The sequence below is a fragment of the Garra rufa genome, chromosome 1 (assembly GCF_049309525.1).
Source record: "Garra rufa chromosome 1, GarRuf1.0, whole genome shotgun sequence".
Classification (NCBI taxonomy): domain Eukaryota; kingdom Metazoa; phylum Chordata; class Actinopteri; order Cypriniformes; family Cyprinidae; genus Garra; species Garra rufa.
This window is the reverse complement of record NC_133361.1, coordinates 32,413,968-32,436,102: the sequence shown is the minus strand read 5'-3', so window position 1 is coordinate 32,436,102 and position 22,135 is coordinate 32,413,968. Positions and strand designations below refer to the sequence as shown.

Below are 22,135 nucleotides of genomic sequence, written 5' to 3'. Positions count from 1 at the left end.
CACATAATAATAATCATCATTTGTGACCCTGAACCACAAAAACAGTCGTAACTAGCACGGATATATTTGTAGCAATAGCCAAAAATACATTGTATGGGTTAAATTGATCGATTTTTCTTTTATGCCAAACATCATTTAAATATTAAGTAAAGATTATGAAGATAATTTGTACAGTAAATATCAAAACTTAATTTTTGATTAGTAATATGCATTGGCAAGAACATCATTTGGACAACTTTAATGGCAATTTTCTGTTTTGATTTTTTTTGCACCGCAGATTTCTTATCCTAACAAACCATACATCAATGGAAAGATTATTTATTCAGCTTTCAGATAATGTATAAACCTCAATTTTGAAAAACTGACCCTTATGATTGCTTTTGTGGTCCAGGTTCACATTTCAGCTCAGACCACTTTTTCACGTCCATTGTCTTATTTATTTGGGGAAGCAGCGCTGCGTGTGGGTTTGTTTTGGTGTTGAATTTCCTGAAACTGTACTTGATTCACATGCATACTCAAACATCACTTCATATAAATAAATACTTCAGCATTTCAGCAGAACAGCATAAAAAGCAGGTTTAAAAATTGACTATTTACATGTCAATGGAGAAAGCTGCTCAAAAGAAAGTAGTTATAGAGGCATAAAATTCAATTTGGCATATTAAATTTCTCTCTGAGATGACTTGAGATGACATTCTGAAATCTGACATTCTGAAATCTTTGATTTTTGTCGGAATGGTGAGAGATGGAGAATTTCAGCTGTGAAAAATCAAATTTTTTAGCTTTACATAGAACATCTCTAAACCATAATTATAGATACAACAAGAAAAAATGCCAAGCCAGTGAGGGATGGAGTGAAAGCTTCAATTAGTTTGCCATTACCCATAAATAATGGGCCTGTGCCATTAGCATGGTCTTCACGTCGGAAAGTGTGACAATGGCTTTGCCAAAAGACTTTTCTGAGCTGAACACAAAGGCTTCATGAAAGCCGAGGCTCAGGCTGAGAACAGACACTTTTCCTTACCCTAGATTTCAGTTCCAATTCGACACCGGCTGTGTGAGTTATTGACTGCACAATTAACCAGTCCGCTCTCATGTACTGCAAGTATGTTCATGCCTGCAGAAGCCCAGACTCTCCACAACAGGCTGCGTTAATGAAGACAGGCGAGGCATATAAACAGCATCGGCGGCGGCATATAAACATCTGAGTGCCCGAGCACGGATTTTCAATCTCTGGATGCGTTTAAGGTGTTGTGTAGCACAAGCCGTCACAGAATTAAATTTCCAGAGGGCAGGGTGGACAACAAACGATCTGTTGCAGTCAAGCCCTCCGCACTAGCGCCTGTTCTCGTCATATTAAATTCTCTCGCAAGCACTTCTCACCGTCACACCGAACTACCCGCTTTGAAGAGCCACGGTAACACAGTCCTGCACAAAGGCACCTTCCCTTTCCTTGGCTGGAACTGCTATTTTTAGTACAAGAGACACATGCAGAGCGAGCGATAGAGGGAGAGATACTTCACTGCCAAAATGTGACAAACATATCTTATTACGCCACGCAAATGTGCTGCAAATGAACAGATGAACACCACCTTTCTGCTCCTGTAATTTAGGAATACACGTTAATGAACTGGCGTCCAGATTTTCAGCACGTTGCCTTGACCTCTGGCTCGCAGGAATTTGGGAGAAGGGATTGTGATGGGCGTCTGAATGATGGTTTCTCCCCGCTTTCGGACTGATAAGAGGAAGACGTGTTTCTGTGCTGCATGCTAAACTCGGTCATTGAGCAACCGTGGGCCGTCGCTCTAATGAAACTAAAATGGAGGACAACACATTTCACAGAGGGCAGAAACGCAACGGAGCCCCTCTCATTAGAGATCCCCCGACCAGATGCTGCACCAGTTTGACATTTTTCACCAAATGAGATTATCCTTTATTTGGATGACTTTGAGAGGAACTCTCTTACCCCCTCAATAGACTAAAACTTGTTCATCCGAGTGGATAATAGGCCATGGGAGACTACAGAAAGCATACAAAGTCCAAACAAAACAAAACTGCCCATTTCTGTCATTGCCTCCCTCAAGACACTTCACACCCCTTCTGTTTCCTGACCAAACAAAACGTAGCACTTCCAAATTTTTCCATGGAGAACTCTGAACTGGACCTTACAATAGGAAAAACTTGGCAATATTTCACTCCCTGTAACACTAAGTGGCTCAAGTAGAAAAATCTGTAAATGGCCAGGGAGCTACAGCTAAATACAGCACAGAAATGAAGGCCAACTTTTTTTTTTTTTTGTGGCCTTGGTTCGAAGCCTTGAACCAAACCAACCACCTCTGAGATTAATCAAAACATCACAACACTTCATTCAGAGGAAAACTGGACAAAACTTTCTCCTCACATAAAGTACTGAGAATTATTATACCATGGATGAATTTTCTATCACTGTGATGAAATTATTTCAGGTAATTTCACATAGCTATCTTCACTGTGAATTCTGTTTTCATGGTTACAATGACTTTTCTAATCAGTGGATCTCCAGATTCACCCAAAAATGAAAATTGTGTCATTACTCACCCTCATTTTGTTCCAAAACCGTAAGATCTTTGTTCATCTTCAGAACACAAATTAAGAAATTTGATGAAATCCGAGAGCTTTCTGACACTGCATAGACAGCAACACAACTGATACGTTCAAGACCCAGAAAGGTAGTAAGAACATTGTTAAAATAGCCCATGTGACATCAGTGGTTCAACCGTAATTTTATAAAGCTACGAGAACACTTTTTGTGCACAAAGAAAACAAAAATAATGACTTTATTTAACAAATTCTTCTCTTCTGTATCAGTCTCTGAGGCACGTTCAGTAGAGAACTATAACAGATGCATTGTGTTACTCTCGTGAACATGCAACAAAGATTGATTTTAGCTTTCTTTGCGCACAAAAAAGTATTCTCATAGCTTCATAAAATTACTGTTCAGCTGATGGTTCACTAGGTTTGGGAATCTTTTGAATTTTATCGATACCGATGCTGCTTGTTGATTCCGATTCTTATTGATTCCTAGTTTCGATTCCAGTAAGTCAAACATTTATATGTCAAACATACATTTATTTTGTCTTTTTCAAAAGTGTTCTGTTACAGCTAAATAACATGAGCAAAAAGTAGCAGCCTGAGAACAGTTGAGATACAAGAGTAGCTTTTGCCTGTTGTTGTAACAAAAACTAACATAGCTAAAACAATTAGACTAACATAAATTTTGAATATTAAATTGTTAAAGACAAGTAAATAGTCAGATGAATGAAAGGCAGAACGTTTATTAGGCAGCTTTCTCTTTAACACCGAACTAGGGATGCTCATTTCGGTTAATTTTCCTGACCGACAACCGCTGCTCGTTATCGAACATTAACCGTTAACTGATACAATTTGAACAATAAATTAGTTTAAAATAAAAATAGAATGCACTAGAATCTGTGATGATACATAAAAAATACAAGCAAATATTTTATTTTAACGTGCAAACGGCAGCATACAGAGCAACAACAAAAACTGTATTCACATATACTCAAATCATCTCGCATCAGCAGCGCTTCTGAGAACAGAGAAAATCTGAATGAAATAATTTACAAAAATTATAAAAAGGCCTACACTTAATATGTATAAATTAAATAACTATATAATTAAGATGACAAAACTAAAACACACTTCGTCATTTTGTACGCTTTGAAAAACTGTACCGGTCTTATTCTGCTAGTCGGACATAAAATTATATAGCAGATCAGCCTATACCCAAAGACAATAGAATAACTTAAAGGCACTTTGCTATACCTCAATGTACCTAGTTTTTAACATGTGGACATGCTGTACGGATAGACTGGAACGCTGTCTGTTAACTCTTAGATCCGCGACAAAAACACTTCACAAAAATCCTTTCAATTTGCGGTTCGGGACTTTTCGTCCAATGGTCATATGTGGAGAAACGTGTTTTCACAACGTTCAATAGCCAATCACAGACATGCATGTTTATTTCATTATCGCAGTGGCCAATCGGAGGCGGCTATGTTACAATCCACTCACCACTCAAAGTGCCGGTTTCAGTTCTGCTGTTTTCTACACGTCCGCGAACTCTCTCATTAAAACAAAGAAAGTGTAGACATGATTTAAATAAGAGATTAATTGTACAGTGTAAAGGTAATAACCTTATTACTTTTTTCATTATCATTTTACTTATACATTATACTTTTTTTCATTATTTCATTATCATTGTCATTACTTATTACTTTATTAACTTTGTGAAATTGCGATAAACTACAGTAATGTAAGAGTGACAGCTTTCCAGTGATTGTAACGGGAGCACCTATTGCACACTTTCTAGACTAGAATTCATTTAGAATTTGAATACGTTTATTCACGGATTCACTCTCTGATAACCCAATATCGCCATTGCCATCGTGCTGCATATACTACATCAGTTACATCAACTAAGTGAAGGTAAAGCAGGTGCTTGCTCAGCGAAATATGCCTGTCCAGCCACACTGCACGTGTCCACACGCGCCCGTGAGTAAACAGATAACTTACACATAGCATTATTTTTTCTTTCACCATGCAGCAAACGTAAAAAAAAAATAAAATAAAAAAAAAATTTTTTAAACCGTTTAACTGATAGTAATAATCGGTTAAAATTCTTACTGTCGGTTAACGGTTAAACAGTCAATATGAGCATCCCTACACCGAACGCACACGGATCTGAAAATACTATTACATGTGCATTTCCTTTCAAAAAGGTTTACGTTCAAGACAAAAAAAGTGACTGTGTTTATGATGATATAGCCTACTGGCATATTTTTGTGCATATTGGTCGGTAAATGTGAAACGGAAATCAGTTCCGACCCAGAACAACCTTTTCAGCAGTGGAAATGCATGGAACGGTTTGAGAACGGACACAGGCCCGGAATGCACACCAGGACCACTGTTCTCTCTGCTCGAGTGTGCAAGTTCTTTCCCTTCCTGGGCTTAAATTGTTTAAAATCACATTGAAATGCGGATGCAGGAATCATTAAGTGGAATCGAAATGCACATCTTATCAAATACCCAATTCTTCTAAAGTGAAACCGGTTTTGATTACCCAACCCTATGGTTCACATGGACTATTTTAACCATGTTCTTACTACCTTTCTGTGTCTTGAACGTGGTAATTGCGTTGTCTATGCAGGGTCAGAAAGCTCTTGGATTGCATCAAAAATATCTTAATTTGTTTTCCAAAGATGGATAAAGGTCTTGCGGGTTTGGGACGATTGTGGAACCCTTTAATGTAAATCCCACCTTCTAATAAACATAGCTAATCACCAATTGGTAATGTCATTGCGTCACCGCAGCTCTGTTGAAAGTGCAGGTTCCCATAGAAACAGTCCTGATACACATGCTTGGGAATGCACACATGTATTGGTTGGATCAACATGAAATGTATGCTTTTTTTAATGCTGTTTGACCATTCATGGAACAGTTTGTGTAGGATTTTGTTGAAATGTTATTAAATGCAAGTTTGGCAAGCAGTTTTTGAGCTATTGCAGCCTATAAGCAATTCTTACATAGACAAACAACAAGGAAGACGCAGCAGAGGGTATAAAGAGAATGAAAACAGCTCGGGCGGGGGGTCTCTTACATGTCAGGAGAGTGAACCGTGTTGACGTGGCCGGCATACAGGAGTTTGTCATCCATAGGGATGAGGACCCGTAATCCATCCTGCAGTTCATCTTTGTTAATGACACAGTTCCGAGGGGCTGGGGGGAAAAACACAACAGAGGGAGATGAGAAGAGAGACATGCTGAAACTTGTACTACTAAATAAAACCCGAGACATCTCAACACCTCCCTATAACTGCAAATGTTGGAAAAAATAGCTTCCAAAACTGACGGAGCTGCTTATGGAAGCAACATTTTAATGTGAAAACTGTTCCCAAAGGTAACTGCTCTCCAACAGCTTTGCTTGTATTAACCGAAGAGAAATAAATCCTGGAATGCATTGTAACAAGGCCAATGAGAAAAAAAATCTATGAATTAAAATTAATTTAATTAAGTTAACTAATAAAAAAGGTAATAATACAGTTGAGGTCAAAAGTTTACACCCTTCTTTCAGAATCTGCAAAATGTTAATTATTTTACCAAAAAAAGAGTGATCATACAAAATGCATGTCGTTAGTATTGGTCTGAATAAGGTATTTCACAACAATGTTTACATACAGTCCACAATAGAAAATCGCAGTTGAATTTATAAAAATTAACCTGTTCAAAAGCTGTTCAGTTAAACTGCCGACAGTTCTTCAGAAAAATCCTTCAGGTCCCACAAATACTTTGGTTTTCCAGCATTTTTCAACATTAACTGTATGATTTTAAGATCCATATTTTCATACTGAGGGACTCATATGCAACTATTACAGAAAGTTCAAACACTCACTGATGCTCCAGAAGAAAAAACCATGCATTAAGAGACAGGTGGTGTAACTTTTTGAATTTGAAGATCAAGGTAAATGCAACTTATTTTGTCTTCTGGGAAACATGTGCCTTCTGTAGCCTCTGAAGGCCAGTACTAAATGTAAAAAAATAGGATATTTAGGCAAAAATATCATAAAAAAATATCTCCATTCTGTTCAAAAGTTTTCACCCCCTGGCTTAATGCATCATGTTTCCTTCTGAAGCATCAGTGAGTGTTTAAACCTTCCGTAATAGTTGCATTTGAGTCCCTCAGTTGTCCTCAGTGTGAAAAGATTGATCTCAAAATCATAGTTATTGTTGGAAAGGGCTCAAATACGCAAAAATGCTGGAAAACCAAATAATTTGTAGGACCTGAAGGATTTTTCTGAAGAACAGCAGGCAGTTTAACTGTTCAGGACAAACAAGGACTCATGAACAACTATCACTAAACTAAAAATACAAGCTGTGGAACACAGTATTAAGAATTAAGGGAATGTAAACTTTTAAACAGGGTCAACTATTACTTTATCTTGTGGACTATATCTAAACGCATTTTATGTGAAATATCTTATTCAGGTAAGGTAAATATACAATAACATGCCTCTTATATGATTTCTCATATTTTGGTGAAACAACTGACATTTTGCAGATTCTAAAAGGGGGATGTAAACGTTTAACATCAACTGTATCCCCAAAATTAATGTGCCATGTATTTCTGTGCTCATAAGAGTATAGCACAGTTAGCTGAAATCTACTGAGCAATTCATTGAAAGTTGCTGTCTATGCAAAATGTTCCCAATCGGTCACTTGTGAGGTTTCATGACCATTATGATACTATCAATGTAGGTAGCAAGCAGCTCACAAGGTTTTGAAACAAAGCTAACGCGTGCAATAACTCTCAGCTCGTCCTTTTAACGTATGAATGCAATCAGGCTGAATCAATTTTCTGATTTTTAATGCCGGATTAAGATAAGATAGGCTGTGAAATTATCTCTGCCTCACGTCATTCAAAAGACATTCACTTTTAATTGCATGCAAGGACAAGAAAATGAAGTCTGATTTAGTCGTAAAACAGCAATTAAAAACGAGGAAGCAATGAAGGGAAAGAGCTCTGCGGCCTTGCTGACAAGAGGGAACGTGAAAGCGTCTCACCGGGGGTGCAGGGCCTTTCGGGCTGAGTGCTCACAGGGGGATTCTCGTCCTCGGAGAAGCTGCTGTCCTGGTTGGGCTCAAAGTCCTCATCAGCAGCCATACTTTCCATCAGTTTACTGACAGCACCGCCCTTCCCTCGAGCCTGCTGGGGGAATTCAAGCACATTTTGCCCCAATTCCTTTGACAGTATGAAATATTGAACACTGAGCCATTGTTGGTTCAGTTCTAAAGATGAGACCCATGTGCTTACTAGAGGAGAATTGATTCAGTAAAACCCATTTAGATGAGTGACAAGCTCGGCTCGCGAAATGTAGGATTTCTTGATTTCGAATGCGGCAAATACCCAGAGGAGTTCCCGAGCTTCTGCACCACGCATTATAACACGTGATTTATACAGAAGATGAAAAAATAGCAGCAGCGGAGAGTTTTAAAATGCGGCGGAGATTTATCTTGAGGAGAAATAAATAAATTGTGCAGAAGGGGCGGAGAAATGGATGGAGCGAGATGTCGTTTGGTTAATTTCACTGCTTTCCCGCTGAGTGTGCAGTCTAATTAGGCTTGCTGCTCGACTGCACTCGCCCCTTTTCTCTCTCCCCTTCTCCTTCCCCATCTCTCCTCCCTCCCTTTGGTCACGGTGGGTACTGAGAGCAGGCCCATGCACACTGGGACAAGGGAGCAGGAAGGGGCAGCTCATTTAAATGCAAGCCTTCTCCCAATAGGCCTTGAGCCTGCCAGGTAAAATTATTCTAATTCCTTTCGCTGTTTCTCCTTGGCGTCACAGCGTAGCACAAAATGGCTGCTCAACACCAAGTCTGTTTCAAATATTTATTTGTGTCGTGGTGAAAATGTGAATTAATACACAGTGAATCATGTATTTTATGCACTAAGAGTGATAAGGCAGACCAAACAAATGCAAAACAAGGATATTTTGTCTTATAATATTTTACATTTTGGGCTTGGTTTTGGAAAGAAGTCTCCAATGCTCAAGCAAGGCTGCACATGAAATATTACAATTTAAAATAAGTGTTCTCTATTTGAATACACTCTAAAATGTAATTTATTTCTGTGATGTAAAGCAAAATGTTCAGCATCATTACTTCAGTGTCACATGATCCTTCAGAAATAGTTCTAATTTGCAGAATTTCTGCTTAAGAAACATTTGTGATTTGTCAATTTTAGTAGAATCTAAAGTTTTCACAAAAATTAGTTTTTGAAGCGCTCGTCTAGTGATCCAAATGCTCCAAATAGTAAATCAACATCTAAATTATCTTTATTTGTCAGTGCGTGATCCCGATTGTGGAGGTAAAAAGTTTACATACACCTTGCAGAATTTGCAAAATGTTAATTATTGTACCAAAATAAGAGGGATCATACAAAATGCTTGTTATTTTTTGTTTAGTAATAGTCGTTCATGAGTCTCATTTGTCCTCAGTGTGAAAAAATGAATCTCCAAAATCATAGTTATTTTGGAAAGGGTTCAAATACACAAAAATGCTAAAAAACTAAAGAATTTGTGGGACCTGAAGAATTTTTCTGAAGAAAAGCAGGCAGTTTAACTGTTCAGGACAAACAAGTGACTCATGAACAACTATCACTAAACAAAAACACAGCTGTGGATCATTCAAGTAACAGTATTAAGAATCAAGTGTATGAAAACTTTTGAGTGGGGTAATTTTTTTATCAATTCAGCTATTATTTTCTCTTGTAGACTAAATAAAAAATAGCATGCATTACTTTGGTAAAATAATGAGAGTTTTGCAGATTCTGCAAGGTGTATGTAAACTTTTGACCTCACACATATACACAGATTATGTTGGGATGAATACTTGCCAAGACAGATATCTTGTAATTCTGTTATGCCTTAAGTGAACATTTAGCTAAATGTTAAGAGAAAAACATCTGATGTGTAGCATTACATGGTCGTCTGTCTCATTAATGTTAACCTAACAATAAAACAAGAGAAAATCATTTGCTGCTCTTGATTGAATTGCTTTTGTAGTTTTAATAATCAGTTCATTTGTAATGAACACATTATGCAACGAGTGATTTTTACATTTAATTACCCTATTTGTTTTTTCTTACTTGAATGCTTCCGTTTAGATGAAAGATTTAAAAAAAAATGCACTATTTAACGTTTATTTTCATCTTTGTTCTTTTTTTAAATAACAAAGCTATTAAAAAAGCTATATAGTGATTATTAATATAGTTATTATTATTAAGAAAAGAAGTGGAGGAAGAGCTTGCTAGGTGATTTTGCTTTGAAACCTTCAGAAAACTTGATTTTGATTCTTCAAAATGACTTAGATATGAATGAATAGATATGCTTTCCATTGATGTATGGTTTGTTTGGATAGGACAATATTTGTCTGAGATACAACTATTTAAAAGTCAGGAATTTGATGGTGCAAAAAAATTTAAATATTTAAATATTGAGACAATCACCTTTAAAGTTATCCAAATGAAGTTCTTAGCAATGCATATTACTATCAAAAAATAAGTTTCAATAGATCTATGGTAGGAAATTTACAAAATATCTTCATGTAACATGATCTTTACTTGATATCCTGATGAATTTTGGCATAAAAAAAATCTATAATTTTGATCCATACAATATTATTTAAGACTGATTTTGTGGACCAGGGTCACAAATATTGTAAAATATCAGCCAATTAATCACTTATTATCATTGCAATGTTAGCTTAGTTACCTCTCTGGCTTTGGGCTTCACCTTGCTCTTGCGCCCTGGGCTGACGGGGAGAGCTCCAGTGCTGTCCGAGGGTGTGCTGGAGAGCTGAGGTGGGGGCAGACAAAGGGGGGTCTCCTTAATCCTCTTCTTCTGGAACATTCACACCAGATACAAAGCCAAACCATCAGCATGGACTAGAGTGAAAAGCCTCATACAAATGCAGGACACAATCGGCCTCAGTTCTCCCAGACATTACAGCCATTCAACAACACTGGATAGACAAGTAAACATTAATAGGCAGTCACGTACTGAGCACTATAAAAAAAATAAATAAATAAATAAAGCAAGGGAGGATTCGGAGGGTGGAACGGTGATGGCTGGTAATTGTAGCCTGGCAAGCGGCAGTCATCCTTTTGTGTCCAACAACATGACACTCACAGCGGGAGGCTTTCTTGTCCGACAAATGTAGCAGGACACCTGCTGGTATCAAGCGCCCTTACTGTTTCGTTGAGCTGGCACATAGGATTTGATCTACATCAATAAAACAAGGGCTTACCTTGTTGGGGTCTTTCACTTCCTTGCTTTTGGCCAGCTCCTTAGGGCTCTGCGGGGATGGTTTGGGGCCACGGGTGGGTTTGGGAGTAAGCGGAAGAGGAGTTTTGCTGGATGGGGAGATGGGGTTGGCTTGGGCGGCATCGTGGAGGAAGATGCGTTCGCTCCTTCGACGCGTCCATTGTTCGTCTTCGCTCCCGTCAGCGGTGAGGTCAAAACTGAACTCCCTGGAAGACTTGGGTTTCTTGGGTTTGCGTCCACGCTTGCTGGGGCTGGAGTCGTCACGCATGACGCTCGCAGGCGGCAAGAGCGGAAGCTCAGGAGCCGAACGTTTGCCATGCAGAAGTGATGGAAACTTCTTTCTCATCTTAACATCGCTCTCAGAATCTGTAAACTCAAACTCTGTACCTACTATTAAAAAGACACAACATTTGGTTATTACAAAAGCAAAGACACTACCAGTCAAAAGACTTTTAATGCTTTTTAAAGAAGTTTCTTTCTGCTCACCAAGCCTGCATTTGTTTGATGCGAAGTACAGCAAATGCAGTAAAATTGTGAAATATTTTTACTATTTAAAATAACTTTTCTACTTGAATCAGGCATGTGATTGGCTGAGGACAAAAAAGCAGGTAAATATACTAATTAAACTTCAACTAAAACGGCTCGAAGTCCGGTAATGAACCCTGCGCACCAGCCGAGGTCCGGACAATTATATATAAAAACTATTTATGTTTTTTTGCGAGACCAGGGTATCTGCAGCATATTTTATCTTAAATTCTAGACATTTAAATACTTTTTTAAAGACCTGAACAAAATTTATTTAATAAACAAATAAATTATTAAAATGACTGTAAAAAGCATGATTTACAATTGAGATGCAGGTTTTACAAAACAAAAAAGATTTCTTAAATGATAAAATTCACATTCCAGCCTTCAAGAGTCAAAAGTATCAATTCTTATAATAATTTAAACAATTATTGTCAATCAAGTATTATATTAATTAACATATATTTTATTGCCGTAATTGTTTAAATTTGTATAACACATGATCTTGTCGATCCATCAGTTCACATTTACAACTCTACGTGTTGTGCTTAAAACCATGGACTGATTTTTTTACATTGGTCTTTTTGACAACAGTAGACATACGAGCTGATTAACAATGTCAGATCATTCTCTTCCAGCAGGAGGCGCTATCAGAATGATACACAAAACAGCGCCGCAGCTGACTTTGATACGCGCAGCGCTCATATTTATTCAATGGATAACCTTATAAAGTTTAATCGCAATTCTTGCCTTTCAGTCCCCACATTTAAGACCACCTGAAATCATAATTAAGACTTTCTTAACCCCTAATAACTCTACAGTCATCAATAAAAATGAAGAGCTTTATTTCAAGAACCAACTTTCAAAAACCCTTAGCCTACACAAAAAACGTTTCTTTTTATTTTTCACAAGAGAAATATTAGGGAAGTAAATTAATATCAGCATATGAAGTATATTCGTCTATTATTATCTCTTAGACTAGAGAATGTGCACATCAGATGCTGAAAGCGCTGTTTTTACTTTCACTTTAACATATGCAGTTTTCACGTTGCTTGTGTGATATCTATTGGCTCACCGTCGTGGTTTAAAATATGTATAAAATACAGTATAAAAAGATATATTTACAATATTTTGCGACGTAACCCCAAAATAATGCATTTTTCCATCAACGTTTTTCACTCATTGAAAGCTACATCTGTCTGCCGATCTCTGCTCTCCTCACTGCACCCAAACGCTGACCCTGGTGTGCTTAATATAAATGTATTTATTAGAAATAGCGTTTGCCATTTTTTTTTTATTATGTCAAAAGCTTTCACGGTCCGCATGGACTCAATCGACAACAAAGTCAAATTAGTAACTTATAGGTTATATATAGGAGCTTGACTGACAGGTGATCTGACCAATCATACTTCGCCATTTGCGAACCGTCGCAAAAAGTGACATAGGTCACATTTTCAGGTCGAAAAATCCGGAATTCCGGATTAATCCGGAAAAATCACATCCCTGTTGAATATATTGTAAAATATAATTTCTCCAGTCACACGATCCTTTAGAACTCATTCTAATATTCTGATTTTCTCAAAAAACATTATGTTGAAAACAGCCGAGTAGATTTTTTTAGGTTTTTGATGAATAGAAAGTTCAGAAGAACAGCATTTATCTGAAATAGAAATTATGTCTTTATCATCACTTTTGATCAATTTAAAGCAGCCTTGCTAAATAAAAGTATTCATTTCTATAATAAAATATACTGACTTCAAGCTTTTGATTTGTATAGTGAATGTTACAAAAGCTTTATTTCAGATAAATGCTGATCTTTGAATCATTCTATTCATCAAAGAACCATGAAAAAAATGTAAACTGTTTTAAATATTGATAAAAAAAATAGAAAAAACTAGCCCATCTGCTATTATATAAGCCATCTACATGTGGTCAACTAATTTGCAAACGAAGAACGGCAATATAATGTGCACATGTGAGATATAAACATGGCCAGATGTGGAAGCAGAATTAAGTCCGAACGTAGTCTTGGAATAGTTAATGAAGGGGGCTGTTGGTCTCCGCTGGCAGGCCTGTCGCGTGCACCGCTGGGTACCCGCTCAGGATCACAGCCCAACCTCATCAAAGCAAGGCCTGTCAGCATCACATTCTCGGCGAGCGCAAGCGGCGCAGCAAACACACACACACACACACACTCAAATGCATCGAGGGGATAATGACACTCCATTCTCAAGGTGGGGCACAACTGATGGGTGTCTATATTGAATAACACCCCTACTGAGTGACTGCTCCAAGCACAATGTGTTTTCATCTGCCAGCACCTTTCAATTCCCTCACTCGCTGGCGCACATGCACGACAACGCATAACAAAAAGACAGCCAATAACAATGCGTCACCTTGTCACCTGGGAATTCAAGTCCCATGCGGGCTTGGAAAAGCAGCTGATGTCACATTTAAAGGATTAGTTCACTTCCAGAACGAAAAATTTACAGATGATTTATTCACCCCCTTGTCATTCAAGATGTTCATTTCTTTCTTTCTTCAGTCATGAAGAAATTATGTTTTTTTGAGGAAAACATTACAGGATTTCTCTCCATATAATGGACTTCTATGGTGCCCTCAAATTTTAACTTCCAAAATGCAGTTTAAACGCAGCTTCAAAGCGTTCTAAACAACCCCAGCCGAGGAAGAAGTGTCTCATCTAGCGAAAGTTTTTTATTAAATTACAATTGATATACTTAACATCAAACGCTTGTCTTGTCTAGCTCTGTGTGAACTCTTTTTCCAGTCATGATTTAAAATCGTTGTGCATCGCTGCAGAAGTACCAACCTAGAGTTTACAATGTGAACATGACAAGAAGATCAAACACCCTTTACAAAAAAAAAAAAAAAAAAAAGGGTAAAACAGCGATGTACAACAATTTTAAAGTTGAGACAGGAGTTTTTAGACATACCCTAACTGTCAATACCGGAAAAAAAAACAGCTCACACAGAGCTAGATAAGACAAGCGTTGAGGTTAAAAAGCATATCAATTGTAATTTTTTTTTAAAATAACTGATTGTTTCAGTATATAAAACACTTATTTCTTGGTTGGGATCGTTTAGAGCCCTTTGAAGTTGGATTTAAACTGCATTTTGGAAGTTCAAATTCACAGGCACCATAGAAGTCCACTATATGGAGAGAAATCCTGAAATGTTTTCCTTTACAACTGAAGATAGAGAGACATGAACATCTTGGATGACAAGGGGGCGAGTACATAATCTGTAAATTTTTGTTCTGGAAGTGAACTAATCCTTTAAGAGATTATAGAATTTAAGATTGTAAGAAAGGATCCACTTCCTTACCCAAAAGACTCTGCCGTTCCTCTTTCTTCTTGGCTTTCTGTTTAGCCTCCAGTTGGACGATGGAGAGCGGATTGGTGACGATGGGGCTCGGGATGGCGCTGGCGGCGAAGCGAGCCAGAAGACCCAGCCCGCTCTCTTCTATGGATGACGAACACAGGCCATCGCTTTCATCAAGCTCGAAATCATACCCATCTTCATCCTCATCGTCATCCTCATAATCATCCCGCTCAGTAAAATACTCTGTTGACAATGGGAAGAAAATCATTTAGGGTTTTTGACAAAATATGAGGTTCAGAAATTGATGAAGATCAAGACTGTGACATCCTATCGTATCCACTTTTAATTCAATGCGGAAATAAGCTTATGGGTGAGACTTACGGTTTATTAGCCGCTATTGGGAAATAAGAAGAATAAAAATGTGCAGTAAATAGTAAAACTGCTTGCACTACAAACCAGTGTGCTCATAATTAAGATGATACATTAAAATAATGTGGTTAGACACACCAATTTGCAATATCAAGCAGCTGTTTTGTACAGCTAAAAATAGCTGGACGCGGAAGAGACCGGAAGCCAAACCCATAAAATTTACAAATGGTTGTGCCCGCTCTTATGGGAAAAAAAAAAAAGGTGGAACTCCAGTCTTGAAGGACCAGTGTCCTGCTGAGTTTAGCTTTAACCCCAACCAAGCACCCAAGCAAGCTAATAAAAGCATTCAGAATATGTAAATTACACTCTTAAAAACAAAAGTTTCCATGTTTTTGCAGTACTGCCAGAGAAGAACCATCTTGAGGTTCAAAAGAACCTTTAGGTGAACAGTTCTTAAAAGAACCATTTTTTAGAATCTTTAGTGCAATGGAAGTTCTTCATGAAATCCTTGGTGCCAATAAAGAACCTTCACTTTTAAGAGTGTACAGACAATAGGGTTAAATTGAGATTTTTTTTTTTAAGTTTGCAGGACACTGGCCCTCCAGTACTGGAGTTGAAGTGCCCAGGTTTAAAGGGATAGTTCACCCAAATATGAAAATTCCTTGCTCACCCTCATGTCGATCCAAACTTGTATGAGTTTCTTTCATCTGCTGAACTTCAAGATAATTTGAAGAATGTTTCTTTTGTCCATACAATCAATGTTATTTAAGATACTGACTCTCACTGCATGGCCAAAAACATTCTTTAAAATATATGTTGTGTTCTGCATTAGGTTTAGAATGACATGAGAGGAAGTAAATGGCAAAATACTCATTTTTGTATGAAGTATCCATTTCAATCATCCTCTGTTAAATCAAAACCTCAACCCCGTGCACTTAAATAAGAAATATCCAACATATAAAGACCATTTTCCCTTCTAGTTCTCTTTGTAGAACAATAAAACTCATCGAATTCAATCTGCACAGCTATGATTACTAGATTCCTAGCACTAATGCATCATTCTGCCAGCAGTAGCGTTCTTCTCACTTTCACGTATCCATTGTAATCTAGCACAGCAGAAGCTGACTTTCTCTAGATTAATGTGTTTTTGCTCAAATACTGCAGCCCACCCACCACTACACAAGATTACTGGTGGGGGACAAAGCCTGGTTTCATGCGGGCAGCATATACTAAGCTGGGTAGGCAGGATCTAGCGAGCGCAGCTTTCAAACCTACAGAGCTTTAGGGCAGGATTTAAAATCAGCATGGCTGCTGGCTCCTTCCAAATCGAGAGGGGCCGGGAATGCGAAAGCCCAAACCAAATAAGAGAAGCCAGTAAAGTGGCCTTGCCCAATGTGCTGAATGAGCTGAATCACTGAGGGAAAAATGGGAATAGGAATAAGCCACAAGCGCTGCAGAAAGCTAAGGTTGCTGGCAGAATCCCTGACTAAGAAAGTCATCAATTATTAACAGTCTCTTCAGCTCGGAGCTTGTCTAAACTGATAAAGGACAAAAAAAAAAAAAAAAAAACCTCAAGGACTAACTGTAAGACAGTAGGTACCCACTTTATGCAACACCCCCTTTGCTCTCATTCTCTGGAGGGTGAGAAACACGCTTGGTGATGGAAACAGACACACAGGATGTTTCGGTGCGGGTGTGAGTAGCTGAAGCCAGGGGTGAGTTTGTTAAAGACATAGACTTTGTAGCAGACAAGGATTTTGATTGGTTATGCTGTGGACGTCATTTTATAGACGCCACAGTGTTAAAACCTGAAGCATGTATTACATGAACTGACAGCAAGCAGAGGATGTGTACAGGAAGAAGAAAGCTGAGGAACACAAAGCAGACTCTGTGAGGACAGTCCTCCATGGCTCCTGAGACTCAACTCAGACCAATAACCACTTCAGCCATGGTTATGTTGTTCTTTTTCAATTCAAACCTCAATTTCTTGATGGTAAATCATGAAAAATGTAAAAAAAAAAAAATAAAAAAATAAAAACTGACTATTTTCATTATGGGAAAATAATATAACAGAATTAAAATAATAGTTAAATCTACATACATGGCAATCTTATTGTGTGTTCACACCAAAAGTGAATTTAATTATTCGCACAGATAGATTCCAATGCTGTGACGCGATGCGAATGACGAACAATTCAACTCAAGTGGAAAATTCAAATGATGCGTTGTCGCAGAAGCCAATCAGCAAAGAGCTTATCAACACATCCATTTTGACATATTTAGTTGTATCAGAAATGTTTTTGTTTTTATTTGTGCAAGTGACACGAGAAAAATTCTGCAAGTAAAATATATGTGATAAAGTGAAGTGGAAAATTCAAGTCAAACTGGACATGTTAGCAAGTTCTTTGCTGATTTGCTTGCACAACAAAACGTCATGTCATTTTTTTGCTTGATTCCACTTGCGTGAATAATTAAATCAGCTTTGGTGTCTCACCAAAAGCGAATTTAATTATTCTTGTGAGTAGATTAGATACAAAGTCAATGCAAAGATGCAAATAGACACCGATTCACATCCGGCAACGCGAATAGACGTGAAAGTGCGATATACGCCTCAATCGTGTCTCCCACGCAAGTTAACAAAATTCAACTCGAGTGGAAAATTCAAGTCAAAATGGACATGTTAGTAAGCTCTTTGCTGATTGGCTTGCACGACAAAATGTAATGCCAAATTTTGCTTGATTCTACTTGTGCAAATAATTAAATTCGCTTTGGTGTCACACCAAGAGCTAATTTAATTATTCACATGAGTAGTTTGCATACAAAGTCAATGCAAAGATGCGAATAGATGCAGATTAGCATGGGGACGATGCGAATAGACGTGAATGTGCAATATACGCCTCAAACTTGTCTTCGGAGCAATTCAATTCAAATTCCAGTCAAACTGGACATGTCAGTAAGTTCTTCGCTGATTGGCTTGCACGACAAAATGTCATGCAATATTTTTTGCTTGATTCTACTCGCACAAATAATTAAAAAATATGCTTTGGTGTCACACCAAAAGCGATAAATATATATAAATATATCACCTAAATCGTGTCTTCTGAGCAAGTTCAAAAAATTCAACTCGAGCTGAAAATTCTAATCAAATTCCAGTCAAACTGGACGCGTCAGTAAGTTCTTCACTGATTGGCTTGCACGTCAAAATGTCATGCAATTTTTTTTGCTCGATTCTACTCGTGCGAATAATTTATTTCACTTTAGTGTCACACAGTTAATTATTTGCGGGAGTAGATATATATAAAATCAATGCAAAGACGTGAATATATGCAAATTCGCATCTGGCGAAGCAAATGACACAAACGCACAAAAAAAATATATCCACTTGAGCGGCAAATTCGCATGATGCACTGTTACGCAAGCCAATCAGCAAAGAGCTTATTGACACGTCCAGTTTGACATCAGAAAATGTTTCTATAAAAAAAAGTTTTTATTTGCATGAAAAACATCTCATGAGTAAACTAGGAGTACGGTGATGCATATTTTTGCTTCACATTTGGTGTCAAACCAAAAGAAAATTCAATTATTCACACGACTAGATTAAATGCAAAGTCAATGCAAAGATGCGAATAGACATTTGCTATATAGACATGCGATATATGTCTTAATCTTCCACGCAAGTAAAAAAAAAAAAAAAAAAAAAAAAATTTAACTCATAAGTTTGATTGGTTTGCGCAACGCAAATTGTGCGATTTTTCCACTCAATTCTACTCACGTGAATAATTACATTTCTCACGGTAGTACATTACATAGTCAATGCAAAGACGCGAATAGACACGAATTAGCTAGGGGCGATGCGATTGCCGCGAATGTGTGATACCGCGTCTTCTGCGCAAGTTGAAAAAATTCAATTTCAGCAAAAAATTCATGTGTTGTCAAGCCAATCAGTAAAAAACATGGACACGTCCGGTCGTATCAGAAAATTGATGAAAGCATTATGCGATGATTTTATTCAAGAAAAACTCCCCGCAAGTAATCTACAGCAATACCGCTTCACATTTGGTGTGCACAGCATTAATCATACATTTAATTCTACTTAACATCCAAGATACACATTATTCAGTCATACAGTAGTCAACATCTGAAGTGGATCAAAAAAAAGTTGTCCTAAGACAAGAACAGGTGTTGATAGATGATAGATTTTGATCCACTTCAAATGTTGACTACACTGTACAACGGAAAACAAACCAAATAAAATCTGGCAGATGTAGAAAGCTTAGAAATTATTAATGAGCAAAAAAAAGAATGTGGTGAAGAAAAAGGTGGTGAAAGAGAAGCTGAAGAAGGAGGAGGAGGAAGAGAAGATGATGGGAAAGAAAAAAATGGAGATCTCCTCAACTTTAAAAACAAAACAAAACACTTTTTCCACCAAATACAAACATAACCATGGCTTGAGGGCATGTAACAGGAGGTGAGCATGTTACAAAGGCATTTTCAACACCTCGTCTGTTATCCAGTCTTTTTTTTTTTTTCGTTTGTGTTTTGGTTCTGTAACAGTGTAAGCACAAATTAGTAGAAATTATTGAGAAGTCACAGCAAAAGAGGGTGGTGGCCTACTTACAGAACAATGCTCAAGGCTCAGGTGACATGGATAGTGACCTCACGCTGAACAGCTGGCTGCCCTACTCCCAGCCAAGCCCTTTGCTTCTTATTTAGTTGCGGCAGGACAAGCAAATGCACAGACCGATAGACATTCAAAAGCATCATGGGTAGGAGAAGGGGTCAGAGGTGGAGGGGTGGCCAAGCAGCTGCAGGGAGAGAGCGAGCAGTCTAGAGAAGCTAGGTTATTCATTTTTTTAGTAAATCAGGGAGCTCCCTATTTTCCAAATATCCCACAATGCTTTATCCCAAAACACTTCTTGGAACAGTTTAAGATTGCAGGTTCAGCTTTAAAGTTGTACAAGTTCTGATTGTGTGCATGATGATTTAGTAACTTTAGAATAGTTATAATGGTAGTATAATCGACTACCAGTGGTTTCACATTAGTTTATAGCACCAATTATAAATACAATATTGTAAATGCAGAAAAACAATATCTGATCTCTTTGAAAAACCTGACAATAAGTTAGTTATGCTTCTCAAAGTCATCTGGCCTAATGAATCTCATCAGCTCTGAATTTATGCAAAGATCTCCTTGTGACAGCTCTTCACTGATGAAAGGGATATTTGAACAACAGAGGAAATCAGGAGTGTGGAGCGTTGCAATCTAACACTCTAGAGCAGGAGATGTAGCGAAAGAGACAGAGAACACGGCATTTCTTTGCTTTCAGTAAAAATGAAATCAGCATGTTTAATAAAGCTTGGGTACCAAACTGCAATACAATAAAGAACACTTTCCACACAGCCACACACATTTTAATGCACAATGGCAAGACATTCCTATATATAAAAAGTAAAACCATTTAGAAGTGACTCTAACAAGAGCCGATATTATATACTGGATGTGAGGTAGCAAATTCTGACGCAAGCATCTTAAAAATGGCTTCTCAGGAAAAATGTCATCATGACCAATGGTCATGGTTAAAAATACAAGACAGACCAAAAATAACAAAAAAAAAACAACAACAAAAAAAAAAACGAGAGACTGCCTTCTCGATTCTGTGCATAGTGAGGTATGCTTTATTAACCTTGGTCAAATGAGTCCTCAGAGGAGCTGACTCCTGCCTCCTGTAGCAATAAAGCAAAGTGCTTATGTTTCCTCTCTTTGGCCGCCTGCTTGGACTTGAGTGATGAAGACGAAGATGAAGAGGCTCTCTTGGACGATGAGCGCTTTTTCTTGGATGGAGTGCTGCACAGGCCGGGGAGCTGTGGACGTGACCCTGTTCTCCCCAACATGGAGCTGGGAGGCCAGCCGTCCTTCAGGGAATCGTCCTCTTCTGAATCAGTGTCTGGGAAAAAAAAAAATCACAACAGATTTCACTCAGGATGAAAATCCAAAAGCACAAACTAAAAAGGGATTCAAAACAATTATACTAGACTATTATTATATATACACTTGCATTCCAAAATCTGGGGTCAGTAAGATATTTTTAAAATAATACTTGATACTTTAATCAAGGATGCTTGATTAATTGATAAATTGATCAAAAGTGACAGTAAAGACATTTATAATGTGACAAAATATTTCTATTTTAAGTGAACGCTGTTCTTTTGAACACTCGATTCATTAAAGAATCCTGTAAAAATCACTGTATCACCGTTTTTAACAAAAACAATTGTTTTTAGCAGAAAATCGCCTTTAAAGTTGCACAAATGAAGTTCTTAGCAATGCACATTGCTAAACAAAAATTAAGTTTTGATATATTTGCAGTAGGAAACTTACAAAATATCTTCATGGAACATGATGTTAACATCTAAATGATTTTTGACATAAAAGAAAAATCGTTTTGACCCATACAATGTATTTTTGGCTATTGCTACAAATATACCTGTGCTATTTTAAAGTATATTAAAATAGAAAACCGTTCTTTTAAGCTAGAAAAATAACTCCCAATATTTTTATTGAATTTATGATAAAAAAATTTTTTTTTGCAGTCTTAGTGAGTATGAGAGACTTCCTTCAAAATATTAGTGAAAATCTTAACGATACCATAACGTTTGAATGGTAATGAGTAATATTTATATACCAGGACATTTTTGTTAATTCCTAAAAAAACTTTAATACTGTTAAAAAAAAAATCCTAAAAAAATTTATACTGTTAATGTGATCAAAAAAAATAAAAAATACTAATACTGCCTCGCTCCTAAATAGTAACATCTAAATGCCACCCACAGAAATGTATTACAGATATTATCATAAACACATAATGGTAGATAGTTACCAACAAAAACTCTTCATTATCCAAGACAAAAAAAAAACAAAAAAAAAATATATTTAGCTGAAAAAAGCCCCTGGGGCTCTTGTAACCTGTTTACATCAGAAACAAAACACTGGCAGCAATAACAACAACAGAATATTTACAAA

The 22,135-nt window shown here is 37.3% G+C and overlaps 1 protein-coding gene across 3 annotated transcripts in view; it reads right to left on the bottom strand.

Annotated features, from left to right (window-relative positions):
• The window catches only part of tnrc18 (trinucleotide repeat containing 18), a 52,244-nt gene that overhangs the window by 13,733 nt on the left and 16,376 nt on the right, over positions 1–22,135 (bottom strand). The window contains exons 13-18 of one of the 3 annotated variants that reach the window (XM_073838956.1): positions 20,799–21,059; positions 14,749–14,988; positions 10,862–11,268; positions 10,327–10,455; positions 7,620–7,764; positions 5,660–5,777 (exon numbers count right to left, since the gene is read on the bottom strand). In XM_073838956.1, coding sequence (XP_073695057.1) covers positions 5,660–5,777; positions 7,620–7,764; positions 10,327–10,455; positions 10,862–11,268; positions 14,749–14,988; positions 20,799–21,059 — 1,300 coding nt within the window. The remainder of the gene's footprint in view (positions 1–5,659; positions 5,778–7,619; positions 7,765–10,326; positions 10,456–10,861; positions 11,269–14,748; positions 14,989–20,798; positions 21,060–22,135) is intronic. The other 2 variants (XM_073838973.1, XM_073838965.1) reach the window with 2 other exon arrangements.